This window comes from Canis lupus, chromosome 4 (assembly GCF_048164855.1).
Source record: "Canis lupus baileyi chromosome 4, mCanLup2.hap1, whole genome shotgun sequence".
Lineage (NCBI taxonomy): Eukaryota > Metazoa > Chordata > Mammalia > Carnivora > Canidae > Canis > Canis lupus.
The window spans coordinates 64,963,033-64,983,840 of NC_132841.1; the positions used below are offsets into that span (position 1 = coordinate 64,963,033).

The window sequence follows — 20,808 nt, forward strand, 5'->3', positions numbered from 1 at the left end:
CCCATATTGTATGTAGTTTATTTCTCCAAAGTCTAGTTCCAGTTTTTTTAGGGGCAAGCGCTAAATTATTGTCTCTTTATCACATGATTTCCACTGCCAGTAACAATGAGAAACCAAAATTCTTACGCTCACATGCTAATAATCTCATGGGAAAATCAAGATGCTAAGGATCAGAGTCTCCTATCTGAAACCCCAGTGGCCACGTATATTCTGAAATTCAGAATTTTCCATATTTTGGAAAGGTAATAGAGTGCACATCTTACACCTTATCAAAAACAATAATATATCTAGAGACAGGCATGACCGTTCCCACTATAAATAAACTCATGTCCGTTCAGATCAGTTTGTGAATGGGCCAAATTTAATAACTTTGTTTCAATTTTCAGAGTTTTTTGGATTTAGAAATTCTGGATAATAAGTTGTATATAATAAGAAATTCTGGATAATAAGTTGTATATATATTACAAATATATATACACACACAATTGTGTATATTTTAACTTTTAATATTTGAAAGGATAACTCATGAGGCCACATTCTGTAATTAAGCAAATACACAACTGATTATAAGAAATCTATACCTAAGCATTGAGTCCTATACTAATGTCTGTATCTAAAAAGAAAAGGGAGAGAGAGAAATAAAATAACTGCAGGAGATAATGAACATTTCCCATCACAGTAAGATTAGATAAATATATCTTCACAATGGAAAGAACAAAAAGCTGTCTAGTGATCCTTTATTCAGAGTTCAACAAACACATCTTCTTCAGCATATAAATAAATTTAAGAACTCTACCGGACTTCCTGGATTTACATGAGCCACACCTGTACAAGCAAAGGCACAATGCTGTGATTTTTCTGGTTTACATTTTCATTTGACTCGAGTCCAACACACAAACATGCTCATTCTTTTGCGCAGAAGAACAAAAGAGAAATCAATTGAAAAAAAATTCAAAATGGCAAAGACTTTGTTTTAATTTCATTCTCTAAAGGCCAAAGGATAAAAGTCTTGAGAGGTGGGAAAGGTACAGCAAATATACATAGTATGATCTTGATTTCACTAGCAGAGTGAAACAGAAGAACCTAATGCACACTCTCACTGTCCAGATGAAGAAACAAATTTATAGGGATTCCTTTATTTCCATGTGGAACCAGAAGCAGAGCTAGATTTTCTGACTTTTTCCACTGAGTCATTTTGCCTCTTGTGATCTTATAAAGTGTACTTTGTTATGGCAAGAAATTTCTGATTATTTTGTGACAAGATTCTAATCTTTCTTCCTCAAAATATTTCTGAAGATAGAAGCCACAGAGAAAAGTTACTGTCCCAAAAGAAGTCAAAGCCACCAGGCATCCCTTCTTGCACAGAATACAAGCTTCTCTTGTAATTAATATGCTTAAGTTTATATAGTTATTTCTTCATCTGTTCTACTTCACCTTTGATCATTATTAACAAAATAACTGATTCACATTCTAAAAGTATAGCTTTGTTTTCAAAGGAAGACCCTGAGACTACAACAAAAATATCTTGATGATTTTTGGCATTGAATAAATATTCCATCAGTTAAAGTACTGGTTAAATAATCAGCACACAAACTCAGTTCTGTCCTATCAGCTTTTTAAGAAATAAAAATAGGTCTGACATTTATAAAATCACAACGAAGAAAAAAAAATGATGAAACTAAGACCAAACAGAATCCAGTTAAAATTCTTATACAATCTGTACTGATGACTCTAAGTTTTGTGCTTTTTAAAAATATTTTTTCAACTTCAAAAGAGGAAATATACCCAGATGCTTGCCCTAATTAGTATCAGACTTGCAGTAACACTTCTTAATACCTTAGTTAATACGTTCCCATGTGTGCTCCTTTTAAGAAGGCATTTAAAATGTTGGTATGACAGTTACCTGCATTCTCGAATGCATCGAGCTCCCTTCTTCCCCTACTTTCCACCCTAAAAAAAATTCTGTTCAGGTAACAGACATTTAATAAAAGATAGGAAATGTTTCAAGGCCAGGCTTCATAATCCTAATATATACTTTTTTCTCCTTTTAAAACCAATGAGTATTTTTATGGTTAAAGTCTGCAAGGTGACAAGAAGGATACTGAAGTTGTCATCAGTGTTAAAAAGGAGTCCAAATTTATCGGTAAGAAAGGGAAGGAAAAACATTTGAGACAGCTAATCTGGAAGAGATGGATGGAAGATGCCTGCTGGTGATATTCATACCTAACTGAAAAGAAATATTTCAAAAAGAGTTACCTTTCTGAACTGCAAAGAGAAATAAAATTTATTCCCATAACACTCATAAAATTATAGTCATAAAAATGGACCATCTATCTGGGCCTCTTATTTTATAGGTAAGGAAATTAAGGTGCAGAGAGGTCTATCAATTTGTCTTTGGTTACAGAGCACTTGGTCCAGAACTTAGGTTTCCTTTGACCTAGATGCCTTTCATTAAGTTTTTACCATTTTCTCGATTATTTAATGGAATTTGTACAGCATATTTATTAACATTTATACGCAGAATACCATCTCCTGCTCCAAGTCAGAAATCAATCAATTTAAAACAATCATGAAATGTCCTTAACAACCTGATGTGAAAAAAAAGTCACTTTTCCTCTATATATTGTTTCCTTAGCAAAGCACTGTTTTTGAATAGAGACATGTGCGACTCTATTTGGCAACAGTTTTGCAGATCGATATTAGTTATCAAAGGAAGGTTCTTTTAATGATGAGGTGACTATTTAAACTACTTTTACTTAGTTCATAGTTGCCAGAGCAATGAAAGCAAAATGCATCTACTTTTGTTTTTTTAAATGAATGAGATTCTCACTTTAGAAGGAGTTATGTTCAATAACCACACATTTACATATGTATCATAAGACTGGACCATAAAATTACTACGTATCTAAGTACATTTATGGGAAAAAATATTTTAAGTCTTCATTCAATATTTAAAAATGAGCTCTCAAGGGATCCCTGGGTGGCTCAGTGGTTTGGCACCTGCCTTTGGCCTAGGGCTTGATCCTGGAGTCCAGGGATCGAGTCCCACATTGGGATCCCTGTTTGGAGCCTGCTTCTCACTCTGCTTGTGTCTCTGACTCTCTCTCTCTCTCTCTCTCTGTGTCTCTCATGAATAAATAAATAAAATCTTTAAAAAAAATAAAATAAAAAAATAAAAATGAGCTCTCAGATTCCTTTTTCTACCTCAATGAAGATATTTGATTTATCTCACCATATTATTAAATATGTTTCAAAATAAATAAATAAATAAATAAATAAATAAATATTTTTCAAAGTTAACATATAGACCTCCAATAGGAAAGAATATGGAAAAACTCTAAATACTTCATATAAAATTCCATTTTGAGTGATATCAAAATCATACTTTGTAAGTTACGCAACATTTTAAATTCTGTTGGGGAAGTGATCAATTCAAAATATATTAAGTTTCCTTGATATTCAAGAACTAGTTTTACCTTCTCTTTGAGAAATATTTTTATATCATTCTTGGGAAAGGCAAGGCGACTAATTCTGGGAGGGGAGTACCCAAAAGTTTCATGTGGGTGCCAAAATGGAAAGAAAAGGGGGTGGGGGAGGAAGGAAGAGAGAGAAACAAAAGACAGAAAAAGAAAAGAAAACCTCTGCGTAGTTTTAAGAACTGAGGAAACTGTAGGACCTTAATTTTGAAAATTGACTCCTACAAAAACAAGAACCTGACACAAAAATAGGTAGTCTGACAAAAAAAGCAAAAGAGGCTGAGACAGCCATCAATTAAAGAGCACTCAGAATATTAGAGAGAAACAAGAATATCAGAATGATGTGAATTTAGGGATTATGTGAAAATATGATATAACAAGTGTTTCTTAGAACTCAAAGTGTTAAGATCAACAGAACCATTTTTTACCATTTTTAATGAGCCGATTCATAGATAATTCAAAATTCAATGGTCACGTCTGTCCAGCTGTAGTCCCTAGATCTTCCTTCTCAAACACGCACCATCTTAACCCACCCTGACATTTACAAACATGGCTCTGAGGAAGCAATTCAAAGTGATTATCCTACTATGACTAAGAATACTACAAAACAAAAGAGAACTTTTAAAAGCAGATGAGAGCTTTTATAAATACGGCAAATATTAAGCCCTTGAGACAAATGACATTCCTACTCAGAGTGAAAAGAAGTGATGAGTAATAAGTCAATGAGTAGATCCCCCCAATCATTAATAGAACTCATACGTTCATTCAACCAGTCATGGAGTAAATGATTACTGAAGACCTATTCTGTGCCAACACGGCTGAATTAAAATGGACAGAGCCCCTGAACTCAGAGAGTTTCAAGGCTGACCAAGGAAAATACAGTAAAATTATCGCCCCAATAGATGAAAATGGCAGCTGTGACAAATGCTCTAAAGGAAGATGACACCATAAACCAGAGCATAAAACAAGGGCACATGACTTGCCATTAGTGAAGGGATAGAAAGTCTTCCGCAGAAATCTGTAAATTAGTAAAAGAAAAGGAGTGGAAGAATTTAAATACACCACCTCGTTCTTCAAAATTTTCATTTCATTTTTGAGTCCAATAGCTTCCAAACTAAATGTGGAAGGCATTGTGTTTTATTCTTCTAGGTATCTGCAGTATCTGTAGCCCCTGGCCCACTGGAAGGTGCAAATCATGATCTGCCTTAACATATTGTTGAAAAGAATGGAAACCAAGCCTACAAGTAAGGGAGGCTACCTGAAGCGTTTAATTTTTAAAAAATATAGTCCACATCTACCCTTGCCACAAGTTTGACCAAAACACTTGCCACCCATTTGATCAAAGCACAGTATCTACACACAGAAGACAACCACAAAAAGAGGTCCACAATATCTTGGTGGGATCAGTGTCCATCTTTTCCAGAGGAAGCCAAACCCTGAAGAAAGCAGGAGCAGTAGGCGTGGGCACTGGGCAGACTCTAGCAGAAGGGAGTATTTGGCACACAAGAGCCAGGGCTGACTCACAACGTGTCCAAATGTGCCTACAGCATTTTGTACAAGGAAGTAGCTCGGGTGTTCATTAAAAGAAGGGGGGGGGGTGGTCATAAAAATACTACAGTCCTGCTGATAAAGAGATAAGGGTAAAATGATTAACAAAACTATCATAGTGGCAATCCTCTATCACTCACAAAACACTAGTACAAAGAAAGTGCCTGTGGTTTTCTTATCAACTTAAAAAGCCCTGAGAAATCTCAGATTATCTTGATTTACGACCATAAATGTCATCCTTACCATATATATAACATGGGACTGTCTTATCCTCACACAGGAGAGTAGTTTCTAATGACCACTCTTTTGGTTATTTCCACAAAAAGAAACAATACAAAACGCAGAATGATGTATTATTCTAAGATGTGAATTCCTTCCCCAGTACACTCTACCCTTCCTCTTTTGGGCAGAGGTGCCTGGCTTCTGCCCTTTGAGAAAGGTCTACTGCAAGCGGACAGAGATGATTCATGGTGACAAGTCCTGAGCGGTGCCTCTTACACTTGGGTATGACTTGTCTGCACAATCCTTGGTGGTCCCGCCCTTCTGAGAGAATTTTCAGGAGCCAGCAAGTCTACATGAGACCAGCATACAAAGCAGCTCCCTTGTGAGTTTTCCCGCACTGGGGAAAGGGAACTTTCTGAATCATCTCTGTGCCCAAGCCAACTTTATTAAATGGAGCTTTGTTCCCGAGGGAATTTTTAATTGAAATATTATTGGCAACATACAACATGCTTTACAACGGTTGGTGATGCTAATCAATGTGGCTGAATGAGAAGACACAGCCTCCCCCCTCAGCTTTTGAAATCAAACCTAAGGTACTCCTATGGGTAAGAACATATTTATAAAATGGAAAAAGACACAAAACTTGGAAGATAGCTAATGAAAAAGTTTCCACATACTTCATTCTACAGATTTTTATTGAACACTTTTTATGTAACACACACTTAATTACATCATTAAAAAAAAAAAAAGCCATACATTCACTATTACTATGTAGTTGAGGAAACAGGGACTCCCAAGCTTTGAAACACTCCCAATGTCACGCCTTACTGAGAGAAAAAGTGAAGCTTCAAATCCAGATTTGTCTGACACACCACAAAAAGAACCTTTATTCAAAAAAAGTAGGGAGGGGGCAACTTGAAGCAACACGGCATAGCTGTAAAATTGTCACATATAAAGCAATCGAACTGTCAGCTTTCCAAAAAGAGGCACGGAAACACCCTGGGAGTAGGTGGCACAGCCATACCCAGCTCAGGTTCCAAGGGATGCTTCTACAGTCACGATTCGACGAAATGCATATAAGCACTGAATCAGAAAAACGATCTAAGCAGGACTGCTTACAAACTGGTAAGGCCTGTAACATTAGCAGTGCCATTCTGAAACACAACCACCAACAGAATGGAACATACCGATTATAGTTTAGAAAGCCTGGCTTAAGACCTTCCACGGCTGTTGTTAACTTAGCTATAAACCGTTTTTTTCATTACCAGGGTTGTATACTGTATAAACAACTGAAAAGGTCTGCGGTAGAAAAAACAATTAGTAAATTAATAAATTGCTCTGTAATTTGTGTTATGTAGACCACTAATTTTGTTTTACTTAATAGCCATTATTAACAGTAAACACATGAAATTGTGTTTGAATTCCAGAGACATTCCTGACTGAACATGTGTTCATGTTAGAATGTGTTAGAATGCAAAAGTTGGCCAATAATTTCCCAGATTAATAGTGATGACTCGAATGTAAGATTATTTGAGCCTATGTGTAAGTATCTTGTTAAAAGTATAGTTTGTAAATAAAATAGTTCATTGATTGTTTTTCCCACTTTAGACATCAGCCAGCATTCACCTCTAGCTAATACACACATACATAAACACTACATAAAATGCTCTATAGGGACGCCTGGGTGCTCTGCGGTTGAGCATCTGCCTTCAGATCAGGGCGTGATCCTGGGCCTGGGGATCAAGTCCTGTATCAAACTCCCTGTGGTGAGCCTACTTCTCCCTCTGCCCGTGTCTCCACCTCTCGCTGTGTGTCTCTCATGAATAAATAAATAAATAAGTTTTAAATAATAATAAAATAAGATTCTTTATAAATAACAACTACATTCATTTACCTCATATTAAGCTACTATTCCAATCAAAAAACTTCTACAATCAAAATAAAAGTATTAAATAAAAGAGTGTGATACGCAGCCAAAATTATAATATGTATTGCTTTTACCAAAAAAATTAAAAACATGTAACATGATTATAATATTTTCCATTAATGAAAAATGAAATTGTAGGCAGATGATTGGAAGAGGGAAAAATCACCTAACATTTCACCATATGTCATGGACAGTGGCTTCTGATGGGCATGATTGTGATTCTCACCTATCTAACATATCACGTTGTCAATATAATTCATTTAACTGCAAATTCCTTTATGAATCAACTTGTTTTCAGTAAAGGGTAACTAAACTGATTTTTTTTTTCCTTTGCTGTGCTGGCCCATGAACTGTGTCATTTAAAAGGAAACACAAAAACACATTTGATTAGCTATAATTTATTTTAACATTTGATTAGCTATAATGTATTTTAAATGCATCTACTGAAAAGTTAGCAATCTGCAAGCTTATTAAGGTAGGTAAAAGTAAAGAATCCATTTTCACACATACAATCAATTTCACCGAGCTACATATTTGTTCATTCCAAACACAGAAAGGAAAGGCATGTAATCTGAATAGACAATCATATTTTTGAGAATTTTTACAGTTAGTTCTGAAGAATATTTATAGGCATGCCATTGCACAGATGGAAGCTGACCCAAAGAGAATAATTTCTTCTGGAGAAACTGAAATCCTCTACTTAAAATTTAAAAGGGAAATTAAATTCCCCATAAATAAATTTTTAAAAATATTTCAATGTCTCCAGGATTAAACTAACTCTGAATGAGAAGAAAAACTTTTAAAATTTCCTTCCCTCCCTCATAAAGAGGTTTTTTTTTTTTCTTTTTTAAATTTCATAAGGAATAGAAATAAACCTGTTTGGGGAAATCTGGAAATACTCTCCAATAATGCATGTTTTTTCTTCTATATCCTTTATTTTTCTCATTCATTTTTCTGTTATTTTCCTTCCTCAAGAATTTAGTCTTACCTCTAATTGTAGGATTACCACCACCAAGTGTAAAGGTACTCACTACCTGTTATGGGTGAATCATAAATTCAATGGATCACACTATTATAGAGCTTTAAAGGTCTTCATAGTTTCTCACATTATAAGTATGACTGAATAAGAAAGCAAATAGAGGTTAACAGATTTATTTGATACCATAGAGCCAGAAAGTGCCACAAGAACCTAGTATTCATGCAAACCCAAACTACATAAATGAAATTAAATATAAAACAGCCAGGAACAAACCATCACTTCTTTTCAAAGAGAATGGCCCCTGGCCTTTGCTATCCAAACACTTTAACCATATTAATGTCAAATCATCATTATCATTGTCATTATGATTATCATTATCACCCCAAAGTCTTGAGAAGGCAACTATTTAATCTAGGAGATGAAAGAAAACAACCTATTCCTAGTAGAGAATATATAGAACTCAAAACCCTTGGGCAAGAGTGCAAGAAGGAGAAATTTAATATCTAGCTTCCTAAGACAAGACTTCACTTCAGGACTCTGAAGGAAGTTATTAAAACAAGCATCTGAGAACTAAATGATAACATTAAAAAAATTATCATCCATTAAAGGCATCTGAAAGTTGACTCACAAAGGAAAGGAATTTTTAGCTTATTGCCAATATTTGCATGTAAAGTAAAATCTATTACCATATTTAAGAGGCAAAAATATACTTAAACATTCATAGAGTGAAAAGGCTGGGCAAGAAATAATAAGTTATCTCTAATCAGTAAATTATTTCAAATGGCATCTGATAGCTGTTGACTGTTGCCAAGCCACATTACAGATCATTCCAGTAAGCTGGCTATAAAACAATACAATTACCAATGTTAATTATCCACTGCAGAAATATTCATGATTTAGAGTGAACTGAAATGCCTCTTTGCTGCTAGACTGTACCAAACATTCCTACCTATTGAGTACACCACTCACATCATTCTTAAGGGTTAGGAAAGGTCTAGGATAACATGAGAAGTGTAAAATCTTTAAGTACACAAGACATCCATGCCTGAACATTTGGGCACATAATCTATGAGAGGGGCAATGTCTTGTGTTCACTAAATCCTGTTTCTTCCCAAACACACAGCTGGATTCCAAGGTCCCAAGATGGCTGCAAACTACATCAATAGTAGTTTAATACAACAGACATTGACTTCTCATACGTATCACACAGAATATGGAGAAGAGCAGGAGATCCTGCTCCAGTCAGTGAGGGTCCAGGCTTATTAAACAATCTTCTAAGGCTTCATCCTCCTCTGCACTCAACCCACACGTGCAAGAAACAAATGTGCATGAAAGTCATGAAAAGTTTCATTGGTAAAGCCTCGAAGTGACATACATCACTTCCATCCATACTCCATTCTCTGGAACGCAAGTGTATGATGATACCTTGCGCAGGGAGGCTGGAAAATGTAGTCTAGCTGTGTGCCCAAGCAGGAATTTAGTGAACATACAGAAGTCTATACCACAGCATCTTTTAATATTATTAATACATTTGGCTTATGGTAAATTCAATTACTTTGAAACTCTTCCATTAACTATAGAACTTCGGTTTTCCAACACCTTACATTAGAAATTAATGGCAGAGAAAAACAAATGTTCATATGGGCATGCCTTGAAGATTTCAGGTTCAGGCCCAGACTACTACAGTAAAGAAAATATTGCAATAAAGCAGGGCAAACAAAATTTTATTTCCCGGTGCATATAAAGTTATATTTACACTATACTGTAGCCTATTAGGTGTACAATAGTATTATGTTTAAAAGAACTTTGTACACCCCTTAATTTAAAAATATCTTGTTGTTAAAAAACACTAACCATCATCTCAGCTTTCAGTGAACTGTAATCTTTTTGCTGATGGGGGGTCTTGCTTTGATATGGATGGCTGCTGACTGATCAGGGTGGTAGATGCCGAAGGCTAGGGTGGCTGTGGCAATTTCTTAAAATAAGACAACAATGAAGCCTGCCACATCGACAGATTCTTCCTTTCACGAATGATTTCTCTGTAGATGAGATGCTGTTTGATAGCCTTTTTACCAACAGGAGAACTTTCAAAATTGGAATCCATCCTTTCAAACCATGTCACTGACTTATCAACTTAGTTTATGTAATATTCTAAATCCTTTGCTGTCATTCCAACAGTCTTCACAGCATCTTCAACAGGAGCAGATTCCATCTCAGGAAACTACTTTTTCACTCATCCATGAGAAGGAAGTCCTCATCTGTGAAAGTTCTATCATGAGATGCAGTGGCTCAGTCACATGTTTAAGGCTTCACTTCTAATTCTAGTTCTCTTGCTGTTTTCACCACATCTGCAGTTACTTCCTCCACTGAAGTCTTGAACCTCTCTCAAAATCATCCATGAGGGCTGGAATCAACTTCTTCCAAACTCCTGGTCATGTTGTTATTTTGACCTCTTCCCTTAAAAGATCAGGGCTGTTCTTAAAGCTATCTATCTAAAATGATAAATCCTTTCCAGGAGGTTTTCAGTATCCTTTGCCCAGATTCATCAGAGAAATCACTACTTATGGCAGCTAAAGCTTTACGAAATGTATTTCTTAAATAATAAGACTTATAGTTGAAATTACTCCTGCAGAATGGAGGCCGAGTTAGCAGGCATGAAAACAACATTAACCTCGTAGCACGCCTCCCTCAGGGGAGCTCTTGGGTGACCATGTGCCCTGTCAATGAGCTGTGTTACTTTGAAAGAACTCTTTTTTTTTTTTTCCTGAGGTCTCAACAATGGGCTTAAAATATTCAGTAAACCGTGTTGCAAACAGATGTGCAGTCATCCAGCCTGTATTGTTCCATTTACAGAATGCAGAGTAAATTGAGCATCAGTCTGAAGGGCCCTAGGATACTCAGAAGGGGAAAAGAGCACTGGCTTCAACTTCAAGTCACCAGCTGCATTAATTCCCTAACAAGAGGGTCAGCTTGTCCTTTGAAATTTTGAACCCAGGCACTGGCTTCTCCTGGTTAGCTATGAAAGTCCTAAATGGCATCTTCTTCCAACATGAGGCTGTTTCATGGGCACTGAAAACCGGCCATTTAGTGTAGCCAAGTTCATGACCTCAGCTAGATCTTCTGGGTAACCTCCTGCCGCTTCCTCATCAGCACTTGCTGCTGCACCTCGCACTTTGATGTTATGAAGATGGCTTCTTTCCTTAAACCTCCTGTCCCAACCTCTGCTAGCTTCAGACTCTTCTTCTGCAGCTTCCTCACCTTCCCCACCCTTCAGAGAACTGAAGAGAATTAGGTCCTTGCTGTGGATTAGACTATGGCTTAAGGGAATGTTGGGGCTCTTCTATCCAGACCGCTCAAACTTTCTCTATAAACAGCAATAAAGCTGCTTTGTTTTCTTATCACTTGTGTGTTCACTGGAGTAGCAGTTGTACATTTTCTTTAAAAACTGTTCCTCCGCATTTACAGCCTGGCTAATTGGTGGTACAAGAGGCAAGCCTAGCTTTTGACCTACCTCAGCTTTCGATGTGCCTTTCTCACTGAGCTTAATAATTTCCAGCTTTTGATTTAAAGTGAGAGACATGTGACTCTTCCCCTCACTTAATCACTCAGAGGCCATTGCAGGCTTATTAACTGGCCTAACTTCAATACTGCTGTGTCTCAGGGAAGGGAGGCCCGAGGAGAGGGAGAGAGATATGGAACAGGCAGTGGAACAGTCAGAACACACACATTTATCCAGAAAGTTCCCTATCTAACGGGTACAGTTCACAGCTCCCTAAAATAATTACAACAGTAGCATCAAAGATCACTGACCACAGATCACCATAACAAATATAATAACAATGAAAAGGTTTGAAACATTGCAAGAATTACCAAAACGTGACAGAGAGACACAAAGTGAGCAAATGATAGAGGGACAATGATCCCAATGGGCTTATAACACAGGGTCGCTACAAACCTTCAATTTGTAAAAAATGTAATATCTGCAAAGCACAATAAAGCAAAGCACAATCAAAACGAGGTATGCCTGTAATTTTAAAGATTTCAGTAATCCCAAAAACTTTCATGAAAACCTGTTCAGTCCAGCTGTCCTTCCTCCTTCAAATATTACACTGAAAACATTCATTATGAAAACTGTTAACATATTTTAATTGGACACAACGAAAAGGGAACAGCTTGGACATGAAAAATAAAAGCTGATTCATCTACTTAGTCACATTCCTTAATACTATTCCAAAGCTACAAAAGTTTCAGAACATGATACAGATAAACAGAAAACAGGACACAGCTTTAGCAGTTTTATTTAATCATTATATGTCGCATACAAAGGCATGATTTCTTATCATCCAGTAAGAACTTTTCTTTTCACTAGGGAGAAAACATTTTCTATGAATTCACTCATTCTCGCGAAAATAAGACCCGATTGTGTTGAAAAAAAGAATACCTAAAAAGTTACCAAAGAAGGAGAAAGATTCAGCCACGAAATATTATCAATCTCATTCCCATATTAGGCCAAGCTATTGCCACTATACTCTACCCATCTGAATGAATTAACCACAGACAAAGGAAGGCACAGAACAATACAACTGGTTAAGAAGTCACAGGTACTTGACTCCAGGAATTCAGAAAAACAGGAGGGAAGATTCAGTGAACTGAATGGTCTCTCAAGCATGACAGTTCTGGGGGCACATGGCTGTAGAACATGCCACTCTTGATTCTGGAGTGTCGGGAGTTCAAACCCTACACCGGGCGTAAAGCTTACTTTAAAAAAAAAAAAAGTCAGTTCTGTACTCTGAGATAAATTACTGAGTGCATGGACTATAATACAAGCCACAATTAGCTTAATGCTTCTGAAACAGCTGGCCAATATTCGTATTTCGATAAATCATCTGAGTATGCCTGCATGACAAAAGCTAACACTACCTCTGCCAAAAAAACAAAAAACAAAAAAACAAAAAACAAAAAAAACCAAAGCCAAGTCTCCTGGACCCACTGGTGTTTACATGGCATGTTTTCTGAAACATGGGAGGCACCCACTGCTGCAATATCCTAACAAAACCTAATAAGTGACTTCGCTTAAAACCAGGAAAACAGCTATTGAAAAGTTTTGCACACAGAGAAGTTAAGGGTTTTATCCCAACTTGAAAATATTTCATACATAACCCGAGGACAGTAAAAAAGCAATTATTTTTACCTCATGTGAATCACTTTGTTAGATCATTACGTTACTCTTCTTCCCACAAGTAGCAGAGGACACAGAAGAGATGTCAGAGCAAGGAAACAGGATTGCCATGTATGGCTGTGCAAATTGTGCACTGCAAAAGGGCTCCAGGCTAAGGGCTCCCAAGAGAATCATTATCTAGCCTGTACGCTATCTGCCCAGTAAGCCTTGCATCCTAGCCCAGCTCAGCTAGGAGGAAGGGATGCCATTTTCTCAATATCAGAGATCCATGTCCGATAGCTAGGGTGAGGGCGAGGAAGAGAGGAAAGATGGTCTCAAATGCATGGTCTATTTCAAGGAAATACAGACCTTTGTGGTATCAGGGATTATATTTATTCATACCCTTTCTTATAGAAATCTGGTATTTTTTGGAACATGCCTGCCCCAAATCAAGGCTGTATGTTCCAGTTTCCCCTGCGTATCCAGGAATTATGATATCATCATATTCTGGTCAATATGATAAACACAAAAGTATTGTATAGCAGGTTCTGGGCTCACCCTCTAAAAGGCAGGTGGTAAAAAAATTAAAATAAAATAAAATAAAATAAAATAAAATAAAATAAAATAAAAGGCAGGTGGTAAATGTACCTTTGCCACTGTCTTTCTCCAATCTTCCATCTTGTCAGGAACAGGAATACCATCCTGCCCCAAAAGGAAAGAATGAGTGAAAACGGCCTGGGTCTCAGAACAGACCTGAAAGACGTACACAAGAAGGACAAAACTTCCCACTTACACCAATTGTATTATGGGCTTTTTGTGAACTGCAGCCAAGTCGCTAATGGAAAGACCCTGGAGTCTGAGGAACCGAAAATAGAAGAGTAAGAGGGCCCCCAAACACACAACTTCCCTTGACACATGTACTAGATCCTTAATGACTGCAAACCACTGCCTGAGTTAGACCCTGATGGTGAAACTGTGAAATTGTAAAATTGTGCAAATATTCATTAAGTTTTACCAAAGTTCTTACAGATGGTCAAATTCCCAGATTTTAAATTTAATTTCAATTGGTCACAACTGTACAATTCCTTCATGATTATACTCTCAATTTCTCAACAACTTCACATGTGAAATTAGCCTGTTTGTCATCATCAAAGTCTCCTTACCTTTTAAATCATTTCTGTCAGCATCCAAACATACTCTAGGATAATCTAATGTAATTCTTCCAAGCCAATAACAGGTTCTGTCCTGTTATTATAATCAACAACCTTCATAACTCCAAATCCAATGATAACTTCTATCACAACTGTACTGTCATTAGCACTGATAATGTTAATAATGTTCCCTTTCTTACAACACTTTCTTAGCTTCCATGACACCATACCCTCTTTTAGTATCTATGTCTATTCTCTTTCCTTTAGTTTTATTTTTTTAAAAGATTTTATTTATTTATTCATGAGAGACAGAGAGAGAGAGAGAGGCAGAGACACAGGCAGAGGAAGAAGCAGGCTCTATGCAGGGAGCCCAATGTGGGACTCGATCCCTGGTCTCCAGGTTCAGGCCCGGAGCTGAAGGCGGCGCTAAACCACTGAGCCACCCGGGCTGCCCTTTCCTTTAGTTTTAAATGCTGAATCTATCATCTTGCTTGACCTCTAACTTATGGAATGTTCCAGGGTTTGGTCCTGCAACCTTTTCTCTCATCTGCATAAATGTTACATCATCTGTTCCCAGGCTTTAAATGTCACCTCTACTTCAACAAACCCCAAATCCCTCCTTCCTACCCTGACTTCACACTTGAACCCCAGGTAAAAATCTAACTTCCCATCTGACCTAGCTGTTGATTCCCTCCCCTACCACTCTCAAATGTGCTCCTTCTCAGACTTCTTTATCTTTACCATCTAAATACTTGCTCAGGCCAAAAACTATGCAATCATGATTACTCCTTGCCTTCCCTCATCTGCCCTCACATCTGACACCACTTTTGGAAGCTATCCACTGCTCTGCATATCCTTGTCTTTAACCCCAAGGCAAGCCAGCATCATCTTTCCCCTGAACTTCGGTAATGCCTCCATCCTGTCTTCCAAACCCCTCTTTGCTACTCCCAAATAACCCATTGTGTGTGGGATGCCAAAGTGATCTATTTAAAAATTATATAACTCATTTACTATTTACAAATCCTGTAACTTCCCTGCTTAAAGTTCTCCAATGATCTCCCTTGTAGTTAGAATAAAATTCAAATTTCTTACAATGCCCAACATGATCTTACCTGCCCACTTTGCCTTGTGCAGTTGCTATTTGTCAAATGAATTAATAAATGTAATTAACATAAACCACATCACAAACTTACAATATAGTTATTCAAACACACCTTACATTCATTAGTATCAAGAAACTAAACATTTTACCAAATTCCTTTAATCTGAGAATCTTAGTGTTGCAAAGGCATTAGTTCGCTTAATCATCAAACTCTCTGATGAGCAAGTAAAGAACCATGATATTCACTGTAGTGATACAACTATTAAGTCAGAACTATCCTACATCATATAATTATCTCACTTAGAAAGCTCTGTGCAATACCATCAAACTGGCCTCCTTTGTAATTTGACAGAATTCTAATGTAAGGAATAACAGCTTTTTCCTTTCTTCAAAAAAGGCTCCCATTTGACAATTCGTAATCTCCATGTGTAAACACAAGTGTTTCATATAGCCATTTTGAAGCACAGCAAAGATTAGGAAAGAATTACTCATTTTAGTAAGGCATAATAAATTTGAGATTCTTGCTACAATGTCAGTTTCATTCATTCAGATGTGCTTTTACAAGTGGGCGTTAAAGAGGAATGGAATTACAAGTAGAAAGCTGGGAACCAAAAACTCACAATAAAAATCTAATATAGTGTTCATTTTTAAAGAACAGATAAAAAAAGCCTGCATTGCTCTTGAGCATTACACAAGACTGAGAAAGCAGCTCTGTACCTATCTGTGCTGTGAAGACCTTATAGTTAAAATTTCCAGTTACATGCTGGCCCAGGAATTTGCTAACGTAAGTCAAAAGTTAAACATGCTATTTTTACTTAATTTATTTAAACATGTATTTTTATTTAAATACTAGCTTTTTAAAACTATTCTCTTAACATTTACTTGTTCCCCTTGTTAACATTTGACTATAACGTAGTGGTCTGAATATTTGTTTAAAACGAAACATTTTATGGGCGCCTGGGTGGTGCACTCGGCTAAGCGTCTGACTCTTGGTTCCAGCTCAGATCATGATCTCAGGGTCGTGAGATGGAACCTCATGGAGCTCCCCATCAGTGCAGAGTTTGCTTAAGATTCTTTCTCCCTTGGGCAGCCCCGGTGGCTCAGCGGTTTATCGCTGCCTTCGGCCCAGGGCCTGATCCTGGAGACCCAGGATCGAGTCCCACGTTGGGCTCCCTGCATGGAGCCTGCTTCTCCCTCTGCCTATGTCTCTGTCTCTCATGAATAAATAAATAAAATCTCTATCCCTCTTCCTTTGCCTCTCCCCCACCCCATTATCTCTCTCAAGCACTCTCTCTAACAAATGAATAAAATCTTAAAAAAAGAAACATTTAAAAATTTTAATTAATCATATGATCTTTTCCTTATCAAATGACCAATTTTGGTAACTTCTATTTGCAATATTTCATTTTTAGGAAAGGTCTTTAGGAATACGAGGACACTGACAGATCCCCAAATAAGTGTGAAATGCAATTTCCATTCTTCTCCCAAAATAGAGGAGTTCATGGAAGTATGAGTAAATTCCTAAAAAAAAAATCATAAAACTAAAAGCGAATTCATAAAAATGTGTTCAAAATTATGAAATTTATCCATAATGACTATTTTGGCAGGCTGTGTAGGAGCATTTTGTCTCCTACCTAACTGATCCACCATTGAGATAATATGGAGCAAATTATACTTGAATAATAATGAAAAAAGATTATATGGAGAGATTACTAAAGGCAACAAAAACTGTGGGTGCTTTCATAAAGAACACGTGAGACATTGCTCTACTGCACTAGCCTCGCTGAATTCATGCTACTGCTTGCAGTCTTTTGAGGTACTGAAGAGGAGGACCTGCCATAGGTCAAAAATTAACAGGCTGCTTGGGTTGGACGTGACTAGCTGACCAATGATTTTCAGTTCCTGATAAACCCTTACCAAAATGACAGTAAAGGAAGGTGAGGGGGCATATAAATTCACAAGGACAGGAAGAAAAGGAGAGCCATCAGTGGAAAGAAAATTTCTAACACTTTCAAAAAAAAGAGAAGGGGCCAGAAAAGTGTTAAGTAATTTAAGAGTAGAAAAGCTTAGTGGTGGGCTACCCTGTAAGAATGTATCTCAAGAAGGAGAGGCCATTTGCCCCCCTAAGACACTGGACAGGTTCAGGACTTGAGGCACAGTAAGCTGGAGGGAGACTAACATCAGACTACACAGGATTAAAGGCCTGGGTCCTTCCCTGGAGGCTCCTATCAGCCTATGTGCCCCACTCATACCCTACAATCTCCAATAACCTTGCCCGAAACTTCACTACCCAGAGCTCATTTACTCCTTTGTAAAAATCTGCATTTGTTGTCCACTGCAGCTGTAACAAATTACCACAAATTCAGTGGCTTAAACTTTTACAAATTTATTATCTTGTAGTCCTGGATGACACAATTCCAAAATGAGTGTGACCAAGTCAAATTGAAGTTGTCAGCAGAGCCACACACCCCTCAAAGGCTTGGGAGTAAATGAGGTCTCTGCATGTCCAGCTTCCAGAGGCTGCCTCCATTCCTTGGCTCCTCGTATTTTCCTCCATCTTCACAGTAAACAAATCCCTGACTCTGTCTCCGCACCCTCCCCCCCCCCCCCACACACACACACCACCTTCTGCTGCCTTTGTTACACCTGCTACTCTGACTCTCCGGCTTCTTATAAGGATCCTTGCATAATTACCCTGGGCTCACTATGGTAATCCAGGATAATCTCCCCATCTCAAAACCTTAATTTAATCCTATTGGCAAATGCCTTCGTATCACGTAAAGGAACATATTCACTGGTCCAAGGATTAGGAGATGTGGACGTGTGGTGGCTTTATTCTGTCTACCAAATTACCTTGTTAGATTATTGGAAAGATTAAGTGAGAACATCCAAATAATAACAATGATATCTTAAATTTATTGAGCACTCAAGCTATGCCAAGCACTTCTCTCAATCCCTTAGAGATTCAACTCTTTGCAACCTCACAACAACCCTGTGACATAAAGACTACCATTACCTCCATTTTACAGATGAGAAAAATACAACACAATTACCATGCCTGAAGTCACATTGGATTTAAAATCTTTTCTTTCTTAAAAATTTTATTCATTTATTCATGAGAGACAATAGAGAGAGGCAGAGACATAGGCAGAGGGAAAAGCAGGCTCCCTGCAGGGAGCCCAATGCAGGACTCGACCTAAGCCAAGGGCAGATACTTAACCATTCCTAAAATAAGGGATATTTTAGGAATAATAATGTAAAGAAATTAAAACATAATAATGAACTCCAGGAAATTATTAATATGACCTTTCCCTCATTGCCATTTTTTTTCTAGCCAAGTGCCCCCAATCTTCATGCTCTTTAACCACTATGGTAAACACCGAGTAAATTTTAGTTGCTGTATTACTATTATATCCCTGCACTGAATTTATTACATAAATCTCATGCCATGAACATAAAAACAAAATAAAGATCGAGCCCAATAATTAACATTAGAAATTCTTTAAAAACATTTTATGTGCCTCCTCCTTTCCTATTTTAAATATTCCTTATACCAATTTTACTCTTTTTTTTTTCTTTTTTTTTTAAGTAGACCCCAACACAGGGCTGGAACTCACAACCTCGAGATCAAGACCTGAGCTGAGATTAAGAGTCAGACACTTAACCGACTGAGCTATCCAGGTGCCCCTAAATATTCCTTATACCAGTATAAAAACTTTCCTTCTTCTCCCTACCAGCGACATTTTTGGTTCCCATTCCATATGCTCCCATAGCTCCCTGCACTTGTCTGTCACTTGTAACATTAGAATAGACTATAATGTCTGCCTCTTTACCTGTCCCTTAACCTGGGAGTGTCTTGAGGACTGGGACTTCTCTATATTCAGGATGGCCTGTAGAGCTTGATCCTCAGGGCTTATTGAATAATGAGTGAAGAAATAATAAACTGCAGTAATTAAAACACCTGGTAGGTTGTTTTGCCAAGGATCTTTAACAAAAATACCATTTTGTATGCTTCTTAAAATATCTCCATATATTAACATAAAATCAATGAGAAATTGAATAGACTCCAAAATGTTCCTGTTTATTTTGTTTCTGCAATCAACAATAATCAGAGAATGAAAAACATGAACATTTTGTTGTTTTATAGATGCTTCACAAATCAGTATATATTCACTATGGAGAAAAAGAAAACCTTTTCCAAAAGTTCTTTTCTTTTAATAAAATGCCAAATATCTATTTCTAAATACATAGCTCGGGGAGAAGTCTACAAAATGTTAACCAATGTATTGCCAAAGGTCAGTATATACTGATGTTCTTATTGTTTTGGACATAACATAATTTAGTTCTTGCCATTCTACTTTGTAATCTACTTCAAACCATCTTGAACAAAGTGAAGAATAATACAAATTTAAATTGATAAAGAAGAAAATCATATTTTACCATAAATATTTATCAGAGACAGAAGAAATAATGAGATCTTTCGGGAAGTAGATAAATCAATTTTGCAGAAAAACCCTTTAGATTTTTATTTCTCCAAAGATTTATTATTATTGAAACAAAGCTAGACAAATAACCTAGTTATCATTTACCCCATGGCTTTAAAGCCAAAAGAAGGCTAACACGTGTATTAATAATCACTATGGAAAACGGAAATAAAAGTTAAAGCAGTAATATGTTTTACCAATGATGCTTTTGGCTGCAAGTGTCAAAAATCCAAACTGAAACGACTTTTAAAAAAAGACCTTGATTATAAGTACAGAAATATATGCAGGAGTATAGCTGTTGGGGTGGGGGAGTAAGAGTGAGGTACTCCACGATCATTTAACTCAGCAGCTCAACAGTGTCATCCATGACTCAGATTTTTTCCCATCTTTGCTCTCTTAGGATATCCCAGTTTCACCTGTGGGTCAGCTTCCTGTGTGGCCTACAAGGTGGCTGTTGCAGTTCCAACATTACATCCAGACAGGAGAACGTCTAAAACAGAAGCAGCTTCCTATGTGTGTTTCCTTCTTCCCAGCATAGGAGTCAGTTCCTGAAGCCTTGCAGCAGCAAACTCGTATTTTAGAGGCCAGATGTGTGTCCCACAGCCAGTCCTGAATCAATGAGGACAGGGAAGAAGGGGGAGGTAGGCAAGAGCAACAAGACACATGACTGGATTAAACTACCTTGCTTTTCCCCCTGGCCTGGGAAGGAGGTCACTCATTTTCACAAAGGGTCATTTCGTGAACAAAACTGGTTTTCTCTT

General features: G+C 37.2%; 1 protein-coding gene across 6 annotated transcripts in view; it reads right to left on the bottom strand.

The window, feature by feature from the left end:
• Nucleotides 1-20,808, bottom strand: part of PARP8 (poly(ADP-ribose) polymerase family member 8) — a 172,775-nt gene that overhangs the window by 100,552 nt on the left and 51,415 nt on the right. Inside the window, exon 1 of one of the 6 annotated variants that reach the window (XM_072824662.1) lies at nucleotides 13,959-14,026. The exons of the other annotated variants lie outside the window; for them this stretch is intronic. Coding sequence (XP_072680763.1) covers nucleotides 13,959-14,011 — 53 coding nt within the window. The 5' untranslated portion in view covers nucleotides 14,012-14,026. Of the gene's footprint in view, nucleotides 1-13,958; nucleotides 14,027-20,808 lie in introns of those variants that run through there. 6 annotated transcript variants of the gene reach the window in all.